Source organism: Mytilus galloprovincialis, chromosome 8, assembly GCF_965363235.1.
Source record: "Mytilus galloprovincialis chromosome 8, xbMytGall1.hap1.1, whole genome shotgun sequence".
Lineage (NCBI taxonomy): Eukaryota > Metazoa > Mollusca > Bivalvia > Mytilida > Mytilidae > Mytilus > Mytilus galloprovincialis.
In genome coordinates, this window is record NC_134845.1 from 7413679 (window position 1) to 7437672 (window position 23994).

The 23994-nt window shown below is 32.3% G+C and overlaps 1 protein-coding gene across 1 annotated transcript in view; it reads left to right on the forward strand.

The window, feature by feature from the left end:
* Positions 1-3927: 3927 nt before the first annotated feature.
* The window catches only part of LOC143084972 (uncharacterized), a 50295-nt gene continuing 30228 nt past the window's right edge, over positions 3928-23994 (forward strand). Inside the window, exon 1 of the mRNA XM_076261073.1 lies at positions 3928-3953. Coding sequence (XP_076117188.1) covers positions 3939-3953 — 15 coding nt within the window. The 5' untranslated portion in view covers positions 3928-3938. The remainder of the gene's footprint in view (positions 3954-23994) is intronic.

Consider the following 23994-nt stretch of genomic DNA (forward strand, 5'->3'; position numbering starts at 1 on the left):
TCCAAATCATTCGGAAATATTCTCCAAATCATTGTGAAAATTTCTCAGAATCATTCGGGAATATTCTCCAAATCATTGTGAAAATTTCTCTGAATCATTCGAGAATATTCTCCAAATCATTGGGGAAATTTCTCAAAATCTTTGGAAATATCTCTGAATTAGGTTAACTCACTTACAAAAAATCAGCCCAATATCTGAAGGCATTTAGAAAAAAAATCTGTATAATGGTTTGCTGCAGAATGACAGAATGACTGAAATACGGAATTTGGGAATTACGGACAAGGGTAAAACTATATGACTTCGACAACTTCATTGAGGGGCCATAAAAAACCCAATGTAGTGCTTTATATTGTTTGTCATTTGGTTTTGGTGAAAAATTATCTCATTATCAATTTTATCACATTTGACTGACCTTTTCATAATATGACTTGTTACATCTTGTAACATTTTAACACTGATTAATTCAAAATATTTCAACATTAGGTCTATTGATATTTTGGTGTTTTTTAAAATCATCATGCTGCAATAGTAATATGAACCTGGGAACAGTATATCTATATATGTTCTTATATGATCTATGTATATTTTGTTCATCTTTTTTAACACTCCTGGATGACTTTTGATATTGCTTTGAAAATTAAACCAAAATAAACTGTAGTAATAGTTCATTTAATCAAAGTTTTCAAAAATAGACACAGGTCATAGCACCATGACATGTGATTTGAATTCTAAATATAGTAAAGGGTATTTCCAAGTAATTGTTATCAAGGACAATAGTGTCTGACAATTTTGTCTAGAAAATGTAATATGTTGACCAGAAACCAATAAGCAGATAAAAGTCAGGTGAGCAAATAATTCTTTTTTTTATCTCTTCTCTTTCATTTGTACCTTTTTTATCTATTTTTTTTACTTAATCTCTAAAAATGAAAGTTAGCAACATCTCTAAATGTCTAGTAAACAACATATAAATAGACTACAGTCATAGTATAATCCTATTCTCATACAATTCTTAAAAATTTATTAGAACGAAGATAAAGTTGTAAAGAGAATACTTTTTTTTTTTAATAACCTTCAAACCTTTACTTACAACCAGCTTAAGATTTGCTGATGAGGTTCTATTGATTAACATATTTAAATTTAGGTCAAAATTACCTTCTTAATAGCAAAAAGAAGTTGAGGTATGAGTGCCTTAAGACTGCCATACCCATTTCAGTTTCACTCTGAGGTAAGACCTTTTGAAGTAAATGTGGTCACTGCAATCCTCTCTACGTGTGGGATACATCTATGAGCATCCTTTCAAGAAACAGGACAAAAAAATGGTCTATATTGATGACCTTTGCCCCAGGTTATCCAACCCCTTGGTTCCCATATCTTAGTGTTATTGGTATCAATAGGCAGCAGGGTATAACTCACTAGCATACAATGTGCAAACTTTTACAAATAAACGAAAATTAATTCTTTTTCAGAAAACAAAGCAGCATGGTAAGAGTTTAAAGTGTTTATTTTTTATTGCTGTAGAATGGACAGAGAGGACCGTAGACGTTACTTCATTGTTGCTTCTGTCATAATGGATATCGTTACACCAGTTTTCCGACAGATGCTAGAGAAGGACTACAAAAGTAAAGGGTTAGGATGTCTACAGGATTTCATAAACAGTAAACCTGTCATACATATCCTGTTTCATCTCCGCCATAAAAATACCCAGTGTTGTGTTGATAGCGCCAACTGTGTAAATCATAGTCGACTTCCACTCAACTACAGCCAATGGGATCTACTGTATACAGAGAAACCAACACCAGGCTCCCATCACTGTTATTGCAAGTATTCAGCCAAAGCTATCACACTAGATGACCTTGACATAACCTTGGCAAGTCTGATTTTGATGAATTGCTGCAATCTTACACCAAATGAGCTTTCACTGATTTCTGATCTGCGACAGTTTAAGAATAATTACCTTAGCCACAACACAAAAGGTGAAATCACTCAAGCCGAGTATACAACACTATTTGGAGATCTTACAACATATGTCCTTCAACTTGACCCCAGTAAACAAGATGACTTCATAATGATACAGAACAGACCATTGGACAACTCACTGTTCAACAAATATGTGGTTTTTCTTCTGGACATCCACCAGAAACTTGAAGAGGTATGTATATCATAAAAATCTATATATTTAATATATTGTTTTCGACTGTACAGTCTCCAGGTTGTTTTTCAAAGATTTTTATATATTAAAATTTAATATATGAATTTAATTTAAATTTAAATTTTTCAATTATTGTTTATGTCCGCGGCAAAGGGGAGGAGGCACCAAGTTTAATCCTTGTTAATCTGTACCTCTATACATTCCGTAATTCTCAAAATTTAGATTGCTTCAACCAAATAATATGAAACTTATACACAATTATCAATAAGATACAGTTTGAATTTAGATTGCGTCATTTTTACCCATTTAGAATTAAACCCCTTTATCAAAAAATGGTAAAATAATTGCTGAATTTTTTTGGTTTTCATGCTCTAACTTTTGTTTGATTCAACCAAATGTTATGAATTCTATACATAATGTTTATAACTACAAAACATAGATCAAGTTAGAATTTTATTACAGACTAAACAACGAGTTCGTGGAGCCCTCTTCTTTAAAATGACATTTGGTTGGATTTTGTATGTAGATTATTTGTACCAATTATCATGAAAGTAGCACATGAAGGTTTATTTTTTTATTACATTATGTCATATTTGATTTAATCAAGTTAAAAATAGCCTATATGCAAATATTCATAAATATTTCATTATTAGATCAAAACTGTATCGTATGCCCTTAAGCCTCTTTACAAAGAAAAACTTTTGAAAATTTCGTGTATGTTCTCTATCTTAATATAAAAAGAAGATGTGGTATGATTGCCCATGAGACAACTCTCCACAAGAGACCAAAATGACACAGAAATTAACAACCATAGGTCACCATACGGCTTTCAACAATGAACACAGCCCCTCATATTCGTCAGCTATAAAAGGCCCCGAAATGACAACAAAAAAAACAATTCAAATGAGGAAACTATCGGCCTAATTTATGTAAAACAAAAATAAACGAAAAACAAATATGAAACATTTAAACAAATGACAACCACTAAATTATGTCATTTTTTACCATTCTTGAGGTATTTCCCTTTATATGCCAACTGGGGCATCCCATGGACACATTCCCAATTTATTCATTTTTTAACAACATAATAATTTTCTGAGTAGTGGTAAAATTCAGATTGACAGAAGGACAAAATAATAGAAAAGCGTAACAGTATAGTACCTTAATATAAGTGGAAGTATTGTATTTATTCAGATTGACACCAGAATACAAAACATAGGGGCAACTACTGCAGACATTCATTCAACTTCATCAGAAATATTGAGTACAATGAACATCAACAATGCTGAGTTAAAGTGTGCAATAATGGCTAAACTAGAGGTATGTACAATGAACATCAACAGTGCTGAGATAAAGTGTGAAATAATGGCTAAACTAGAGGTATGTACAATGAACATCGACAGTGCTGAGATAAAGTATGAAATAATGGCTAAACTAGAGGTATGTACGATGAACATCAACAGTGCTGAGATAAAGTGTGAAATAATGGCTAAATTAGAGGTATGTACAATGAACATCAACAGTGCTGAGTTAAAGTGTGAAATAATGGCTAAACTAGAGGTATGTACAATGAACATCAACAGTGCTGAGTTAAAGTCTAAAATAATGGCTAAACTAGAGGTATGTACAATGAACATCAACAGTGCTGAGTTAAAGTCTAAAATAATGGCTAAACTAGAGGTATGTACAACTGATAACAGCAATCATTACAGATAAAGTCTGAAATAATGGCTAAACTAGAGGTATGTACAACTGATAACAGCAATCATTACAGATAAAGTCTGAAATAATGGCTAAACTAGAGGTATGTACAACTGATAACAGCAATCATTACAGATAAAGTCTGAAATAATGGCTAAGCTAGAGGTATGTACATTATGTCTGTGCCTATCCCAAGTCAGGAGCCTATAATTCAAATTTATGATAAGGTCAATCAAATTTCATTACTTGTATATGAAAATCCTGTAACTATCTTTGTGTTTTGTGTTTCCTATCTTTTGACACTTTGGTATCCCATACTTCCTACACACCAAACACAAACCAAACCAATATGGAAAATGATTTTTATCCACGCAATATACTAAAATGAATACATTTATAAAAATCTAAATTGTATTAAAAGGGTGTAGTAACAGGATTCTTACAGCATCGCCTATCAATTAAGCATTATGTGTTATGGCTGTGATTTCCCCTCTTTTCCCAGTCAGCAGACTAACAGTGGGCCAACGTTGGCAAATGGTCGGCCCGTTGGTCGACCGTTGGTGTTGGCTTCACAACATTGGCCCAACGTTGGCAAATTGTCGGTCCGTTGGTCGCAAGTTTATGTTGGCTACACAACATTGGCCCAACGTTGGCAAATTGTCGGTACATTGGTCGCACGTTGGTGTCGGCTGCACAACATTGGCCAAACGTTGGTCTGTTGTAAATTCATATTATTATCTCATGTTGGTTATAAATAATCGGGCAAATGTTGGCATTATGTTAGTAGCAACATAGGGCCGATATGAAATTTTGTTAATAGAATTGATTATATAATATTTTACGCTTTATTTCTCTTGGGAGGCGGATAATTTCGATTGCAGCAGGCTTTATGAAAAGTTAATGTTATACCGACAGTGTTTATCAACTGAAATTACATTAAAAACTCTATGTTGGGCCAATGCTGGCCCAACGTTGCGTGATCATATATTATACTCTATATATAAGTCAGATAAAATTTATACTGGAATATCATTACTGTAAAAAAAAAAATGTATACCGTAAACATAGATTGCCTGGTTAAAAATTAAAATTTATTGCAATCATTATTTATAATAACTTTATTCATTAAACTTTGTGAAACATAATAATAGCAATTATATGCAGAGTGATATTTGATACAGCCAGTCTGTTAATCAAGCCCATTCTGATAAGGTTGACCATATGTTCGACAAATTTCAAAGATAGTTGCTATGGTAATTAAGTTTATAGGAAATCTGAATGTAATGGGATGGTCACTTTTGTGATTATTTCCTGTTGTGTATTTGTAAGAAAGCAGTGATACGAAGAAAACAAAAAGAGAAAATCATATCATCTGAGATTCAAAGAGAAAGATAGTAACATGTAAGTTGTAACTTTAAAAAATCTGATATATATATACGATTCAGAATGACAAATACAATATGATTTTTTAATCTGAGGGATGTTATTAAATATCAAAACATATATTAATTTCTATCATTTTATAATGCTGATCTTAAAGTTCCTACGTTTTGGGCGAAATATTTTCTAGATTTTAAATCATTTCAATCCTATTAATTATCATGAAATAGTTGCCACTGAACATTAGTATCTTCAAACAAATGGTAAATTATATAAATCTATAACCACAACATGTATGATCATTACTGAAGTTAATGGAATAAAATTGTCTTAAGATGTACCTTATTCCGTAATGTTTCAAAAATGTGGTATAATGATTTCTACTTCATTAAAATATAAATGAATTTGTTAGTTTTATTGTATTTCTAAATCGCATGCAAACAGATACGATATATTTGTGAAACCTGATCATATACACACTTGAATGTGTAACAGTGTTTTTATATATCAAATATATAACTGTTCATTAATACACATCTAAATTATTCTTTATATATCATGTATATTACGAATATATAAAGTATGATACCGAATTCTGAAATAAAAGTAATAAGGGTTTGTTATACCCACAAATCCGTCTAATACTAATGAATTTCTGACAATTAGACAAATAACCAATATATAAAAAATTGGTTATTTAAGATTTGATTTTGTATTAAATAGTGTTTAAACTATTTAGAATATACATTAATTTATATTACATATCTAGAAGGGAGATTACGCACGCATGCATTAGACAAATACGCAATTCAAGTTTACTTATAACTTTATTACAGAGTCGGTTAGAAAAAAAACATAGCTGTAAATAGTCTTCGGATAAGGAGATAGATGATGCAGCTAAAGATTGGCGGCGCTTAAGCCTTGACTGAGAAGGGGGCAAGAAATACAGAAGGGAAAAAAAGAATAACATATATAAGTAATAATGACACTGCTGAAGTTCAAATTGAGGAGGACACTACTCGTGGTGACGACAATGATATCAAATTCAAAATAAATAAAGTTTCATCTTCTGAATTATTTAATTTTCATTCTGGATCTGGAACCAATACAACTAAAATTACATCTCCGAAAAAAACTATTTGTATGATCGCCTAACCATAAGCCATACGTCATTTGTTCTGTTAAAGAAATAAATGAAATTTATATGAAAAAAGAAGATGTGGTATGATTGCTAATGAGACAAGTCTTTACAAGACACCAAATGACACAGAGTTTATCTGGTCGATCCATCAAACATTGTCAAAGAAATATCTTAGCGTCACACAATAAATAAAATTAAAGAGGCAAAGTTCATGAAAAAAACAAGGACAGTAACAACAATGGGTAATACAAAAATACAGAATTGCTACCTTAAACTTTGGCAGTTTGGAATACAAAAAAAGATCAAATGCGCTCCGGAGTATTTATCATATACAGCTCTTAATGCAGCATCCATTGTAATTTGGTTGAAACAATATACCAACGTATTGCCAACATAAAAATGAGAAATACCTACCTTGGACCAACATAGTGCCAACATAAGAAAATATATCGCTACGTTGGTCCAACGTTGTGCCAACATGGATTTCGTTTTTCATACAATGGGCCAACGTTGGCTCTATGTATTGCATATAACCGTACAACGTTGGGCCAACATGAAGCCATCATGTTGGGCCAACGTATGCCCACTTTGCACTTATACGTTGGGCCAACGTTAAAATACAACGATGGGCCAATGCAATGATATACGTTGTGCCAATGTTGGGCCAACATACTCATGTTGTCTGGGTTGACACTTTGGTAACCCATACCTCAAACACACCAATCACAAACCCAACCAAAATCAAAAACGATTTTTATCCGCGCAATATATGAAAAGATATACATTTAAAAATCTAAATTATATTAAAAGGGTGGAGTAACAGAATCCCTGCGGCACCACCTAACTATTAAGCATTTAAATGATCCCCCTCGAGAGCGTAGGAAATATTTACTAAGTCTTAAATTTTCTATGTTGTGTCTTGTGTACTTTTGTCTGTTTGTCGTTTTCTTTGTTAGCCATGGCGTTGTTAGTTTATTTTTGATCTAAGTGTTTGACTGTCCCTCTGGTTTCTTTCGCACCTCTTTTCGAAAATATAAACATTTAACTAACATATTTTTATAACACGTTTTCCTTGGAACCGAACATATAATTGCGTTATAATAACATTTGTTCTGTTCATGCAAATATAACTCATTTAATCTTTAACGTCTTATTGCATGTATTTTACCTCTGGCATGCTTTCTTTATGTAAAGAATGTCAAATAAACAAAGTACAGCCATTAACATTGTGTTATAATCCTAATCACCATTAAAACAAAAAATCATTAAGCACAAAGTACAAAAAGTCATGAAAAACAAGAATACACCATAGAACAATAACACCATGACGAAACAGAGCCTTGTCATATGTATAACAAAACCCTTTAAAAGACATATAGACAAAGCACATTAGCAAATATGAAATACAAGAATATAAAAATTATCATAGAACAATAACACAATGACGGGATGTGTAACTGCAAAATCACGTCAAATGGATATCCCTAAAAATAGACTAACTTGCTGTTCGGTGTGAGCCAAGGCGCCGTGTTGAAGACCGTACGTTGACCTATAGTAGTTTACTTTCATAAGTTGTTACTTGGATGGAGAGTTGTCTCATTTGCACTCATACCACATCTTTCTATATCTTTAAACAGTACAATTGATAGTCATAAAGACAAATAATCACGTTGTTGAAATGATAAATAACGTCAGTATCCAGAATCTACACTACAAGACCTTTGCGTATAATTTAGGAAATTTTTATCAACAAGGTCTTGGTACCTTCCGATGATTTTTTTTTTTTTAGAAAAAGTACGAGACGTTCTTTGGCATATCAACTTTTGCTCAGAGACCGGTGATGTGTTACAAAGTTTGAGTAGCAGCTGCAAGCTCTAAAATTCAAAATGATTTCAGAAATGTATATCGCATAGCCTAATTAATCAACACAATGTATACACATTGTTTGTGTTTTTCGTGCAAACCGTTAAGACAAAAAATTATCATTTGAAAAAAAGTGGATATTGTATATTTATTACACAAATATTTCTATAGAAACATACATCAATAAAAGATTTTTTTTTCATGCTGTACATGTTTAACTAAGAATTTCGATTTTAGAAAAATGTATGAGCTAGATATTTTGAAAAATGGATCTTTCTGCACTAATTTCAGCTATATGACGTATAATTGATATCACATTGGATGATGCTTATTTCATCTCGTTTTCTGACATACTTTTGTGTTTCACGCTTTGCTTAATAATAATATTGATAATAAATATATTTCGAATATTTGCAAATTTGCAAATAATTTGTTTATTTTTCCAATTTATTCGACAATAAAGCCAGGGAGGATCACATTTTAGCCGAAAGAACTTTCGCGCTTCATGGAAAACAGAAAATTTCTTTTTGTTTATATAGAAACATCAAGTTGTTTTTATGCTGATTGTGATAAAAAAAAATATACTCGTTACACTGTTATAACACTGATGATTTATATTCAATCGTCGATGTTCCGTAAGCATTATACGCTTCTTTTTTTTTATTAGAATGACATTGCTATTAAATTTAATAGACAAGCACTGTCTAGAATAATCAGTAAAACATTTCATATTTTAATATTTTTTGTAGGAGCTAATAAGAATTCAAACCATTACACATGGTAAGTTTCTCATTTTTGGTAATACCTCATCTTGTTTATTTTATGTTGCTATTGCCAGAATTTAGGTATTTAAACTTTTTTTTAAATTTTAAATGTTTGATTTTGAGCGTTCTAGATCAACCATCTAGATTAAGGCTGCAATGGTTTATCTATGTACAAAAAGCAAAAGGAGATAGATCGCATTGCATCAGCAGGGATTATCGTGTAAGCTACGCGTCGCCAGTAAAACTTCATTTGCGACCGTCAAATCTACAATTGACGGTGGCAACTCTTCAACTACAGTACTGTTATTCCTTAATTGTTGTCTGCGTGTTCTGAAAGGCGGATCAAATTTCGGTGTGTTCACTCGTTGCACGACAGCTAGAAAGTGACCCTATGCTTTATTAAAGTACACCCATTGGTCACTATGTGTGACCCTATTATATAATCATACGACCCGTACCCGTGAATACAATATTTTACCGCTATACTTAAACGAAACGCGGGTATGCACAATTATTGTTGCATATATTCTAGTTTAAAGTCGTCCATCAGTGTCAATATCAAAGAAAAAATCAGAAGGCCAATTGTCTTCTTCGGAAGTGTTGACTTAAGTCAATTCAGTAAATCCTGAATAGCAATTCAGTAAATCCTGAATAGCAATTCAGTAAATCCTGAATAGCGCATCGCAGGCATTGGATATAAAAAAATCATATAAATACAATAATAAAAAACAGTACTCCTCTACTTCGTACTTTATTTGGGTTTGGTTTTTTTTTTCCATTCGAGTGTCACTGAGTCTTTTGAAGATGAAACCCGTTTATGGTTACAACATTATGAGCCTGGTATCTGTGATGAGTTATTATACATATTATCACATCTCTTATACCTCTGCGTAGTGCGGTTGGTGCATACATAACAGTTGCCACTAATACTGTGAGGAGGGGTTCATGCAATTTCCTAAGTGTAATATAGCTCTTTTTAATAAATTACTTTCTAGTTATGTCCTTTACTGGAAAAATGCACGTCAATTGTAAACGACTGTTAACGTCATTTACCAGATAGAGAGGATGCCTGGATACCTAGAAAATTAACGTTCATCAAACGTCTTAGTGATAGTCATTGTGGCGGATAAACTAGAAATAATGTTTGTAGGAACTTTTATGCACTTAATCCGATCATCCAATGACAGCAGTGCTGATCTTTAATTATAAGAATTTAATTTGCCGAGTAATTCGTGCAATATTGCATGATATTTTTCAAACCACTCGCTAAATTAAAGGTTGCAGTCTTGTAATTGACTGCTCCATAGGCTTCCATGCTAAACAGGTGATCTTTGAAAATAAAAAAATAAAAAATACTACATAGAAAAACAAGAATGTGTCCACAGTACACGGATGCCCCACTCGCACTATCATTTTCTATGTTTAGTGGACCGTGAAATTGGAATAAATTCTCTAATTTGGCATTAAAATTAGAATGATCTTATCAAAGGGAACATGTATACTAAGTTTCAAGTTGATTGGACTTCTACTTTATCAAAAACTATCTTGACCAAAAACTTTAACCTGAAATTTGCAATATCATTTTCTATGTTCAGTGAACCTTAAAATTGGGGTCAAAACTCTAATTTGGCATTTAAATTAGAAAGATCATATCATAGGGCACATGTATACTAAGTTTCAAATTGATTGGACTTCAACTTCATCAAAAACTACCTTGACCAAAAAATTTAACCTGAAGTGGGACAGACGGACGAACGAACGGACGAACAGACGGACGGACGAACGGACGCACAGACCAGAAAACATAATGCCCCTCTACTTTCGTAGGTGGGGCATAAAAAATTGCATATTCATATCATGTATGTACTAATGTGAAATTGTGATTTAATCGAAAAAAAAGTGGGTCACGAAGAATAAAAAGTTACGTAACCCTGAAGTCAAAATATTTTTTTCTACTTTCTGTTTGCTGCTTTTACTAGGCCGCATCACTTACAGTAAACATGATATCCTTCCACTTTTCTGGATTGATATCCCCAAAAAGATGCAAGATGTTTTTTTTAAATATATACATATGTTTCAATTCAGCATAAACCTACAATCAAACAGAAAAATGGAGTCCAGAAAAAAATTCAGAAAAAATGGACTATTTTGTTTCCCTCCATGATTTGACATGCACCGGAAACTGGAGTTGTAATACAAGACTGGTACCTAAAACATGAGAACGGAAGTGACTATGCCCCTAAACGCACGAATGATATCGCTGTTCACTAAAACCAAAGTTTTTAACAAATGCATCGAACTTGGAAGTTGTCTCTTGATTTAAACGACTTAAACTTTATCAGTAAATTACTGTTGCCTTAATTCAGTATAAATGTTTATATCACCTTCAACTTATTTCTTATATACTAAACAAACAACAGAGAATATCATGAAATGTAAACCAGCAATTTGTACATTTTTCCTTTGATCTTACTGCCTGATATTTTTATGATTGTTGACAGGACTTTATACTCGAAAGTTTAAGGCAATGTATCAGTGCAGAAATGTCACGTGCATCAGTTCAATCGCTTCAATTTATCAATTAAATTAATGCAACTTAATTCATACAACTAACCAAACGTTTTGTACGAGTTAAACTTGTTCTACTTACTATATAATTTTATGTTATAGTCTCTACCAAAAAACATAGTTAGGAGAAATAGCCGATAAAAAGAAAAATAGCATTTTAGGTTTATACTGACTTTATCAGCTCAAATATCAGATTCGCCCTTGCCTGATATTTTTGCTGATAAAGTCAGTATTTACTACTGCAATATCACTCCGATATCAAACAACTCATTAACATTTTTGCAGATATTTGATTTCGTGGTTTTGCCAAAGTCTGCTTACATTCATATAGAAAATTTATAATTCGTTGATCAGTGGAATTCGTGAATCCCGAGTAACCTCCACATCAACGAAATTAGTTTCCAACAAATACTAATGAATCCACAGTTATCCGTGAACTTTAAAGTAAGACTACAGTTATGTTATTCAGTCTTTATTCGAACGAGTGTTTTGGTTGAATACATCTTGACATCCCAATAATGAAACTTATTCTTCTTATGTTTTAGCTGAGCAGGTGCAATCAGATACACCATACCTACTAGGACAATCTATCGCAACACTACACCATGAGAGAGACATAAAATTGAATGTGGAAGATGACTGGAGAGCAGAAGTGTCAGATTTAGTGGTTATGGATGATGGTAGAATGGTCATTTGTTTACCTTTTCAGTCCAAATTATTGATCTACAACACAGTTGGGCCTTCGACAGACAGTATATTTGTCCATGCTGAACCATTGCGTGCTACAGCAGTCAACAACTTTATAGTAGCTGTTACGCTAATTTGTAGTAACCATATAAAGGTGTATGACATAAACAATCAATTTATACTTAAATTAATATCAGTACCGACAATGATTAAGTGGAGTGATATTACAATGTCAAACCAGAAGTTAGTTGTAAGTGGTCAGTATTGCTTAGTAGTTATAGATTATCAAACAGGACAGGTGATACAGACACTAAAGACTGATTGTTGTCCTGTCAGATTACAAGCTTCTGGTGACAGAATATTCTACCTTAGCAACAACAATTTCGAAAACAACAAGAAGCTATACCAATACAGTTTTACTGACGACCGTCATCAAACCCTAGCATTACCCTTCCCGCCTATAATGATAACAGCACAACAAGATGGAAGTCTTTACATTTTGTGCAGGGAAGGATTTATACATCATCTGACAGTTGACTGTAAACTGCTTATAAGAGTGATCAAGGAAGGACTAGAATCGTTAGATTCTTTTGTCGATTTGCATTATAATTGCAAACAAAGAAAACTAGTTATTAGTTCCCACAATTCAAAAATAAAAATCTTCCATGAAATGTAATCCAAATTAAAGTGAAGCGTTAACCTTTCACTCTATATTCCATGTAAATATTATAAATATCATGTAAAAAGCCTGTTCTTAATTAAGTTATAATAACAGAACATTCGGTAACTAGTTGATGTTTTTTTCGGGTTTTGATGAACAGATTATTGTTCTTAGTATGAAAATATGTAAATAAATCGTTTGTAAAAAATGTTCGTAAAATATCCTTTGAAAACACAAACATGCAATACATTTTTTTTTGTAATTTGGATGGATAGTTGTGTCATTCCACATGGTGGTGGTGGTTGTGGTGGATTATGACGACGATGAGAATGATGATGACGATGATGATGATGACGATGACGATGAGGATGACGATGATTACGATGATGACGACGACGACAATATAATAATATATAATAATAATAATAAATTCATTATTTAAAGAGGGTAACTCAATTAGAACTAGTCTAATTTTCATTGAGGCCCTCAAACAAAATACATGCATACAGTTATTATTAATACACTTATACATTAAAATACAATATATATTACAATGCAATGACGATGACGACGACGATGATGACGACGATAACAACGACGCAATGACGGTGATGATGACGACGACAGCGACAATGACGATGACGACGATGACGACGATGATGACGAATGATAATAACACAACTGTCATATTCCTGACTTGGTACAGGCATTTTCTTAAGGGCATACGATACAGTTTTGATCCTGTATTTACAAGTTCGTGAAAATTTGAACATAGGCTATTTTTTACCTGGTTAAATTAAATATGTAATAAAAAATATACCTTCATGTGCTACTTTTTGAGTAAAATGAGGTCGAATTTTTGTATATTTGCTCGAAATTCAGATTTGTGGCCGTAATTTCTTTTTCGAAAGAAAGACATAACTTTTTTGTTATAAAAGATAAGCACAAATTGTTTTTTGTTAAATAATCGGTAATTTCTGTATTTTATAAGTATCCTACAAAATTATGGATTTTTTATTCAGAAATAACTCATATTTATCAAATGTTCATGAATTGAAGAAAATACGTCATTTTTTGCTGCATCTTTATCAAAATTTAAAAAAAATCCTCTATTTACAGTTTTATAAAATTTGGGTCACATAATCTCCCTGCAAAATGAAACAAATTGCTGTTTGGAAAAATAGGGGTCCATGAACTCGTTTTCAAATTAAATCAGTTTGAATGATAAAAATCAGTCGAAAAATGCATCTTTTCCCGATATGTCACAGTTTGACGTTGCGAAAATAACATTTTACGTTAGCAACGTCATTACCTCCCCTGTAACTGTATCGTATGCCCTTAATGTAGAAAATGGTGCATTGAACCTGGTTTTGTAGCTAGCTAAACCTCACACTTGTCTGACAGTTGAATCAAATTTCATTATATTGACAACAAAGCATGAACAAAACAAACAGACACAATAGGTAAAGATGTTAAAAATAGGAGTACAGCAGTCGACATTATGTGATAATCCGAATAACAATAAAAACAAAGAAATGTTACAAAGAGGCTAACAGGCTTCAGTAATTGCTTTTTTATTATAATTTTTTATTTATCTATGTAAAATCTACGCATAAAGGAGGGAAAGATTTGAAGTTCGAACAGCGGTATACTACTGTTGCCTTTATTGAGACCGAATCCTTACCCTGAAAAACACATGGTAAGATTAAAAATTAACTCTGACGTAGAATCATGCGATTGACGTCGATAAAGGATGATAATAATTAATTTTGTCGTTTAAAGTATGAACAGAATATAGTCTATTGTTCATTTATGCATATTCTCTGCAGAATCTAAATTAAGTTTCCCTTGTCCTTCTTGTCGCTCGTCTAAATGCTTATTGCAAATTTCTGCTAAAAAGGAGCCACGTCATTGTATATCTAAGAAATACAAAAAGGCATATAGACAAAGCATTAGCAAATATGAAATACAAGAATACAAAAATTATCTTAGAACAATTACACAACTTTTAGACAACTTTTAGCACATTAGCAAAATTAAAAGATAAAAAATACAATAAACTGTTAACACATATGTCTTTCTTTTTTGTAATTACGATAATGCAAATGTTGAAATAAAAAAATGACAACACTTTAACATGTAAGTTTAGCAAATATTCAAAGTCAATGAACTATGACTGAAGGTACATGGTTAAACAATCTCCATGGAAATGTGTTAATGCTAATACAATTTCATACCATAAGTAGTTATCATCATCGGAGTAGTTCTCTTTAAACAAACCTTAACACAAACTTATACATGTAAACTAAGCAAAATTTCAAAGTCAATAAACCATAACTGAGGGGAGGGTAAAACAATTCCCATGGTAATGAAATGTGCCAATGTTAATACAACTGCATACTAAATATCATTGACCTGCCACTACTGGTTCCCCATTAACTGAACTAATCACAAACTAATACATTAAAAATAAGCAAACGTTTCAACGTCAATAGACCATGTCTGAGGGGCAGGGCCAAATAACCTTCATGGAAATGAAGCATGCCAATGCTTATACAATTGCATACCAATTATCAGGAACCTACGACTAGTGATTCTCCGTAAACTGACCTAATCTCAAACCAATACATTAAAACTAAGCAAAAATTTCAAAGTCAATAGACCATGAATGAGGGGGCGGGGCCAAATAATCTCCATGGAAATGAGATAAGCTGATGCTTATATAACTGCATACCAATTGTCAATACTTTACCAATAGTGGTTCTCCATAAACTGATCTAATCACAAACTAATACATGAAAATTAAGCAAACGTTTCAAAGTCAATAGACCATAACTGAGGGGTCGGGGTCAAATAATCTCCATGGTAATGAGATGTGCCAATACTTAAACAACTGCATACCAAATATCTTTGACATACAACTAGTGGTTCACCTTAAACTAGACCCTAATCACAAACTAATACATTTTTGACGCCGCCGGAAACAGCATACCTATGTCTCGCTTTATGACTCCGTCAAGCAAGACAAAAAGTAAAGAACAATGACACAACTACGGGATGCAAAAGTACAGAGTCACGTCAAATGGTTATCCCAAAATCCAGACTTATAACAATACAACAATAAAAGCAATATTAATAAAGATAATAAATGAATCCTATAACACGTTATTAAGATGACAAACAACGTATGTATCCAGAATCTATACTTCAAGACATGTGTATTATTTGTGAAGTTGAAACAGAATATTTATCAACAAGGACATGGAATCTTCAAATGAATTTTTTTCACGTTCCTTGACATACCCCTGGTTTTTCAACTTTCTGCTTAGACACTGGTAACGTTTTAAAAAGTCTGAGTAGGAGCTGCAAGTTCTTCAATATCGAATAATACTTAATAATAAAATTTAAATCGTCTCGTTTGTCATAGATTCTGTTACACTGAGATGACTATGTATGTCGAATTCGTGGTATAAGTCTCAAAATGAGGCGGAAGAAGCCGCGTCTGTTGTTTCTTTAATTTCTATTTCTGGGGGATATATTAATGGCACCCAAACAGAAAAGTTCGAATTGTTAACGGAAAGATCATCATCAACATACAATTTATCTGAAAGTGAAATTAAAAGCCTGGCTTGTTTGATCTACTTGTTTTTGACAAGAACTCCAATTTATATGAAAATAAGAAGACGTCGGCAAGGAGAGGCGTGTCGTTTGTTTCCATATGAATGCCGACCATTTGTTGAAAAAGTTTACCTCCAACTTCAACAAATATGTTCTCAATAAGAATCACCAGCACGCTGATCACCTGTTCCTCTGTGTATCATGTTTTACCCTTTTGTAAAATTTTAACAAAATATGACTTATGGTATCTCAAAGTAATAAATGTATAGCATATGCTACCATTTTTCTGTTGAAAAACATTGTAGATTATTTCTTTAAGAAGATTCTTTTAATTTCACATTGGGAATGGTGGTATACAGGGTTGAAAAATGTAATGTTTTGATAAAATGAATTTCAGAAAAAGACCGAGATTTAAAACGATTCAGAAGTTCTTTTGAGTTTTTGAGAATCCACATTTGGTTAATACCACTAAGCGAGTAAACAGTTTCACAGTATTTCTGAAGACCCCTTTTCACTGCAGACGTAATTTTAGTTAATCTTATGGATAATTCTTTAATAAAATTAACGGTATCAATTTTCTTGCACCAGATGCGCATTTCGACAATACATGTCTCTTCAGTGATGCTCGTGGCCAAAATATTTGAAATCCAAAGCTTATATAAAAGATGAAGAGCTATAATCCAAAAGGTCCAAAAAGTATAGCCAAATCAGTGAAAGGAATCAGAGCTTTGCATGAGGGAGATACATTCTTTAATTTATAATAATTTCTATCATTTTGTAACAGCAAATTTTAATAACACAAAACATCCGTATTTTCATGCCAGTACCGAAGTACTGGCTTCTGGGCTGGTGATACCCTCGGGGACTAATAGTCCACCAGCACAGGCATCGACCCAGTGATAGTAATACAATTAAAGGTATCTATTTTCTTGCACCAGATGCGCATTTCGACAATACAGGTCTCTTCAGTGGTGCTCGTGGCCAAAATTTTTGAAATCCAAAGCTTATATAAAAGATGAAGGGCTATAATCCAAAAGGTCCAAAAAGTATAGCCAAATCCGTGAAAGGAATCAATTACAATGTTCTTTGTAAGCGGTATCGATACGTTGCAAATTTAAGCCGAAATGTTAGAGATGAATACCTGCCAATTGTGTACAACATGTACATAAAAAAATATCACAAAAGCCAACCCTTATAAAGAAATAAATAGATATGGAACCAGTTACATGAAGTGTATTGTCTTTAGCTTGTGTCCCTTAGTGTTTTCATATGAGTGTATAAGCTGTAAATACAAATTAGCGACAAAGATGACTAATAACAGTCTGAAAAACAACCCATAAAGAGTTAAAGACTAGGCAACATGACACTACTGAGGTGTTGTCATGTTATCTGTAAGAGTAAGCAGATCCACTTGTGGCACCTATCGTAATGCTCTTGTTGAGTTAATTTGAGGTGCGAAGTTTACCAGTATATTTTTGAAAATGTCAGTACAGTATAGTATATTGTCATATTTTAATAATCTTTGTATGAGTAAATTGTGTGATTTATCAATTAACTATACGATGTAGGCAAACACAAATGATGCTGTTGTGTAACATTTGAAAACTGAATTGTAGAATTAGAAACAAGGTAAACATTTCAAATATTTTATTACAACAAACAAACTTAAATTTATGATAAGTATCTCCTGCAACTGGTATATATATCTAAAACAAGATTACTATTTCTAAAAGAAACTAAAATACATAACACATGTATGTGTCCTGATTTAGAAACTCTTTAATGAACGATACAGCAATTAAATGTAAAGAATAAAATTAATGAATAAACTGTATCAAATGGAACCAAACTTTGATACATTTCTTCGGTTCTTGTGTTAAGTTATAAGATCAAGATTCAAACAATGAACCAATCTATTCCATAGTAAGATCACAACAAGTGGTTGTTACTGGGGATGCATTTAATGTTAATAAAGACAAGTAAGCATGTAGGCACAAATGTATGAGGTTGATCACCTTTAACAACAGAAAGTCGAAAGCTTGAAAATATATGTTTAACCTACAGAAACCATATATCTGGTTAAATTGGAAACACGTTTCGGTCATTAAACGGTTCTGCTTAAACATGTTTCACTATTGTAAGATAATTACAAGAATAAGAGAAAAAGCATACTAGAATACTTATATACAAATATGAAGACTTCAAAAATACAAAATAGGCTAAAAAAAATCATTCTTCAATAGAATTATTGACAGATACACTAGGAAAACAAACAAAGGTGATAATTTAAGCTTATTACGAGAAATAAATCTTATACATGATCAGTTTTTCCTGGAACTGTTGTGTAACACTAAATTAAGATAACGAATTCTAAAAAGGACTCAAATGCTTAAACTAGTATTTGATCCTATTTTAGAACCATGATCTTTAAAAGTCACAGAAATACAAAGGTGATTATTTTTTTACAGTAATAACAGTAAATAAACTTTACATGTAATCAGTTTCTCCTGGAACTGTTACATAACACTTAATTAAGATAAAGATGTTTATAGAGGAACTAAAACACATGAAACTTATAATTATACTTATTTCCTAACCATCATTTTATGATAGGCCATATACAATGTATTAAAATAATTGATTGAAAATTCAAAGAAATATTTGAAGACACCTAAGAAGAAAAGACAAAAACTCATTTTTTTCATTAAAATCAAATACAGCAGTTCTAGTATGGAGTATCAAACTCAAAGGAGCTAACATATATTTCCTTTCCTTCCTGGTGTGAATTTGAAAATTAAAGATTTACTTTAACACTGCAAGATGGGTTTAATCTCCGATGATGAAGTCCAAAAGAAAACCAGACTAATGGAATCAAACAGTATAGGATAAATTGCAGAGACCTGGAGTAGGACTATCATAAGAACTCATTTGACATATGATATAAAGGCCCTAAAGTAGACTCTATGATATAAAGGCCCTAAAGTAGACTCTATGATATAAAGGCCCTAAAGTAGACTCTATGATATTAAGGCCCTAAAGTAGACTCTATGATATCTAAGAAGACAAGACAAGATACATTTCCAATTGTTCATAAAAAAGAAAGATGGTAGTTCTATATCTACTAGGGAGCTGAAATTTAAAGGATCTAACATATATTCCCTTTCCTTCCTGGTGTGAATTTGAAATCTAAATCTGACACAACAATACTACCTCATTAGAAAAAATAAATCAACAAGACAGATTTGATATCCGATGATGAAGTCAAAAAGATAACAAGACTAACTGAATCAAACTGTAAAGGATGAATTACACAAAACTAGAGTAGGAATACTATTAGAACTTATTTGACATATGATATTTTAAAGGCCCCAAAGTAGATTAGAAAGTAATAAGTAAGTCCACTCTAAGGAAACAAAAAGATGCCTTTATTTTCGTGTTTGACTTTAAAGTTAGATACTCAATTGTATTACCTGTTAAGAGTCTTGTAAGTTTCTTTGATTTCAGCTGTTGGGTTGCATTAAGACATTGATAGCTAGTATAACAACAGAATTGGATACGAGGCAAGATGATAAATTGAGATTCAAGGTGATGACTATCAGATACTTTGATTTAGCAGTCAATTTCCACAGAAGGTGGTGCATAAGAATTTAGATGAATTTTAGTAAGCTGGTTGTTTCTTATTTATTAAAAGTTTCAGCACAAATCTCAACTGTGCTTACACATTACACATTATTAAGGGTCGAACTCCAAACCAGACACTTTTGACAGTCACACCAAGAATATGGTTGGCTAAAACATGCTTGTAAGCTATAAACCATATCCTTAAAATTGAGAAAGGAAATGGGGAATGTGTTTAAGCGACAACAACCCGACCATAGAGCAGACAACAGCCGAAGGCCACCAATGGGTCTTCAATGTAGCGAGAATTCTGGCACCTGTAGGTGTCCTTCAGATAGCTTACCTTGGATAGTGGTGTAACAGCTAAATACAAACTGTAAAAAAAGTTTTAGAGAATTTTGTTATTACTAAGCTGATTGTTTCACAAGTCATATTTCTTCAGACTTTCAGCACAAATCTCAACCGTACTTACACATTACACATTATCTAGTGCCAAACTTCATACCTGAAATTTAGGACAGTCACATCAAGAATAAAGATTGCTAAAACTTGCTTGTAAGCTGAAAACCTTATCCTTACCTTTGACAGTGGTGTAACAGCACATCACAAGAAACAAACTGTACAATCAGTTGACTCATTTGATAAGCAAAACACAAATACAAAAGATTTAAAGTATGGATGTAAGAGTACTCTCACTCACTGAAAACTATTTCAAAGCTAATGAAAACTTATACATCGTTTGTTTAACTCTTTACTGTAAACCTCTAACCACACAAGATTTGTTGTAAAAGCAGACAGACAAGGTACTGGTAATATACATAATGAATAAAATGAGGAATGCAAAGTTTGCGAATAATAAAGGTCAAGGCAAGCAAGGGGAATTTTCTAGTTATTCATTTTGGCCCTTCAGTGGCAAGTTTAGCAAAACAGAAGCAATATATACCTATACCTCTAGATATGTTAAACAAATGTTATATTTACATTTGCCATTTTCTTGTGTTATCAAACTGCTTGTAAATGAAAACTGGAAAACAGAAATGTACCATACTCATATATGCTCATATTGTAAAAACTTTGTAAAAAAGGATAATATTTTAACAATAGAAAAATAACATCAATATTTTTACATCAGCCAAATTTTTCTAATAACTCAATAAATTATACAGCAACAATTGTTCATACCAAATCGTCAACAAAAAAACTACAATTTAAACCAACAAGAATAGTAATATATAGTGAAATAACTGTTTGCAATACAACTTTTACAAATTTTAAACATATGAAAAAACTAGAGGCTCTAAAGAGCCTGTGTCGCTCACCTTGGTCTATTTGAATATTAAACAAAGGAAGCAGACGGATTCATGACAAAATTGTGTTTTGGTGATGGTGATGTGTTTGTACATCTTACTTTACTAAACAGTCTTGCTGCTTACAATTATCTCTACCTATAATGAACTTGGCCCAGTAGTTTCAGGGGAAAATGTTTATAAAAATTTACAAATTTTATGAAAATTGTTAATAATTGACCACAAAAGGACAATAACTCCTTAGAGGGTCAATTGACCATTTCAGTCATGTTGACTTATTTGTAAATCTTACTTTGCTAAACATTATTGCTGTTTACAGTTTACAGTTTATCTCTATCTATAATAATATTCAAGATAATAACCAAAAACAGCAAAATTTCCTTTTTAAACTAGATACCCACATGATGATTGTGGCCAAGTTTGGATTAATTTGTCCCAGTAGTTTCAGAGGAGAAGATTTTTGTAAAAGATAACTAAGATTTACGAAAAATGGTTAAAATGGACTAAAAAGGGCAATAACTCCTAAAGGGGTCAACTGACCATTTCCGTCACGTTGACTTAGGCTAACCTTAAAAATATGTTTGTTTGCAGTTTTCTGACTGTACCTTCAGACTGAAGGGTCGGTAGGTAGGAAAAATATTTTATTTTATCAGCCAAAATACAGTTTAAACAAGCAGTTACACTAAACCAAGTTTCTTGTGAAGAAAAAAAAAACATTTTAAAACAACAAACACTGGACATGCTGAAAACCAACATCAAATGAACAGGCATTTTCAGATAAAAAAATTTTTTAACCAAAACTGAAACTTTAACATAGTGTCATTATCCAATTTATGACATAAAATATGGTATAATTATTAAATACTGGAACACTTATAAACATGGAATGTCATTATGACTAGAACTGTTTTAAAGAAATATATTCAGACATGTATGCTTCTTGACTAGAATGTTTTCATGAGTAAAGTATTTTCATCAGAAAAATGTAGATATTAAAGATTTATAAGACAATGTATTAAAGAGTGTATTTTTAATAAAAAAAAATAACCATTGAATCTTCCTCAATTGAAAAAAGGCAACTTGAAAAAAAAGTATAAAGACATTCGACTTTTTTCATATTTCTAACAATATTTAATTATATGTGATAAGGTTATATTTTTGCCAGGCTTTAATGAAAACCAAAGAAATCTAAAGTTTGGGGTGAAATCCATAGCACCCCATTAAAAGTAAATGGTCTGTACTGAAATGTTTTTAATGCATAAAAAAAATGGCAGCATAGCTCCTAAGGACATGTTTTAATTGAATTCACTCGGGCCACACAGTTTGGGTATATTTAATATTGTAAGATAGAGAATAATTGCAATGAGTGGGGCAGCCCCCCTTATCCTAAAGGAGCATACTCATTGCAATTGAAGATAGATTTAATATAGAGAGAGTATATTTATTTTTCAAGCTAACCATTCATTTTCTCTACATCTTTGTGTAGTTAGGGTTGCTTCTTATTGATTTGGCATAATCTATATCCATTAACATTTCAAATGAGCCCTTCCTCCGAAAAGGCGTGTTTACAGATATCCATGAAGATTTAAGTCACGGAGGAGTGGTTTCATCTTTGTCGTCTTCACAATGATTTGTAGAAAATATGCCATACTTCAAGCTGCTGTCGAATTATTTAACCACTGAAATTGGTTCCATAAAGTCAGGCTCCACAGATTCTGTACCCGATTTGTTTGAGACAGAATGGTTATCGTGTCAGTTATGAATATCCGCTGCATCATCGTCAATGATATCATCACACATCATTACATGTGCCTGAATCTGTATAAACAGTTTACTAATAAACTTTTTTGTTTGTTATTTGTCTTAAAATTGACACGAGATGACAGCGTAAAGTACTCCTCCGTGACTTCATGGATACCTGTAAACAATTTCCATGTGCTTTATCATTAAATGGTCACATGAACGCTTGATAGGAAGCTAAGAAAAACCGAACTTGAAATGCGTAATTGACCCAGACTTTAAATCATTTCCTGAAAGGACACAAAGTTCCAGATCGCGTCAATAGAAGTATTAAAAAAAATTTCTTCAAATTTAAAGCAATAAAATTTTCACAGTCGGGAGGATTTTCAAGGGTCGGTCGGTAAACTGCAAACAAACAATATTTTAATTTAAGCCTTATTTGTAAATCTTACTTTGTTGAACTTTTTTGCTGTCGACAGTTTATCTCTATCTATAATAATATTCAAGATAATAATCAAAAACAGCAAAATTTCCTTAAAATTATCAATTCAGGGGCAGCAACCCAACAACAGGTTGTTCGATTCATCTGAAAATTTCAGGGCAGATAGATCTTGACCTGATAAACAATTTTACCCCATGTCAGATTTGCTCTAAATGCTTGGTTTTTGAGCTATAAGCCAAAAACCCCATTTTACCCCTATGTTCTATTTTTAGCCGTGGCGGCCATCTTGGTTGGTTGGCTGGGTCACGCCACACATTTTTTAAACTAGATACCCCAATGATGATTGTGGCCAAGT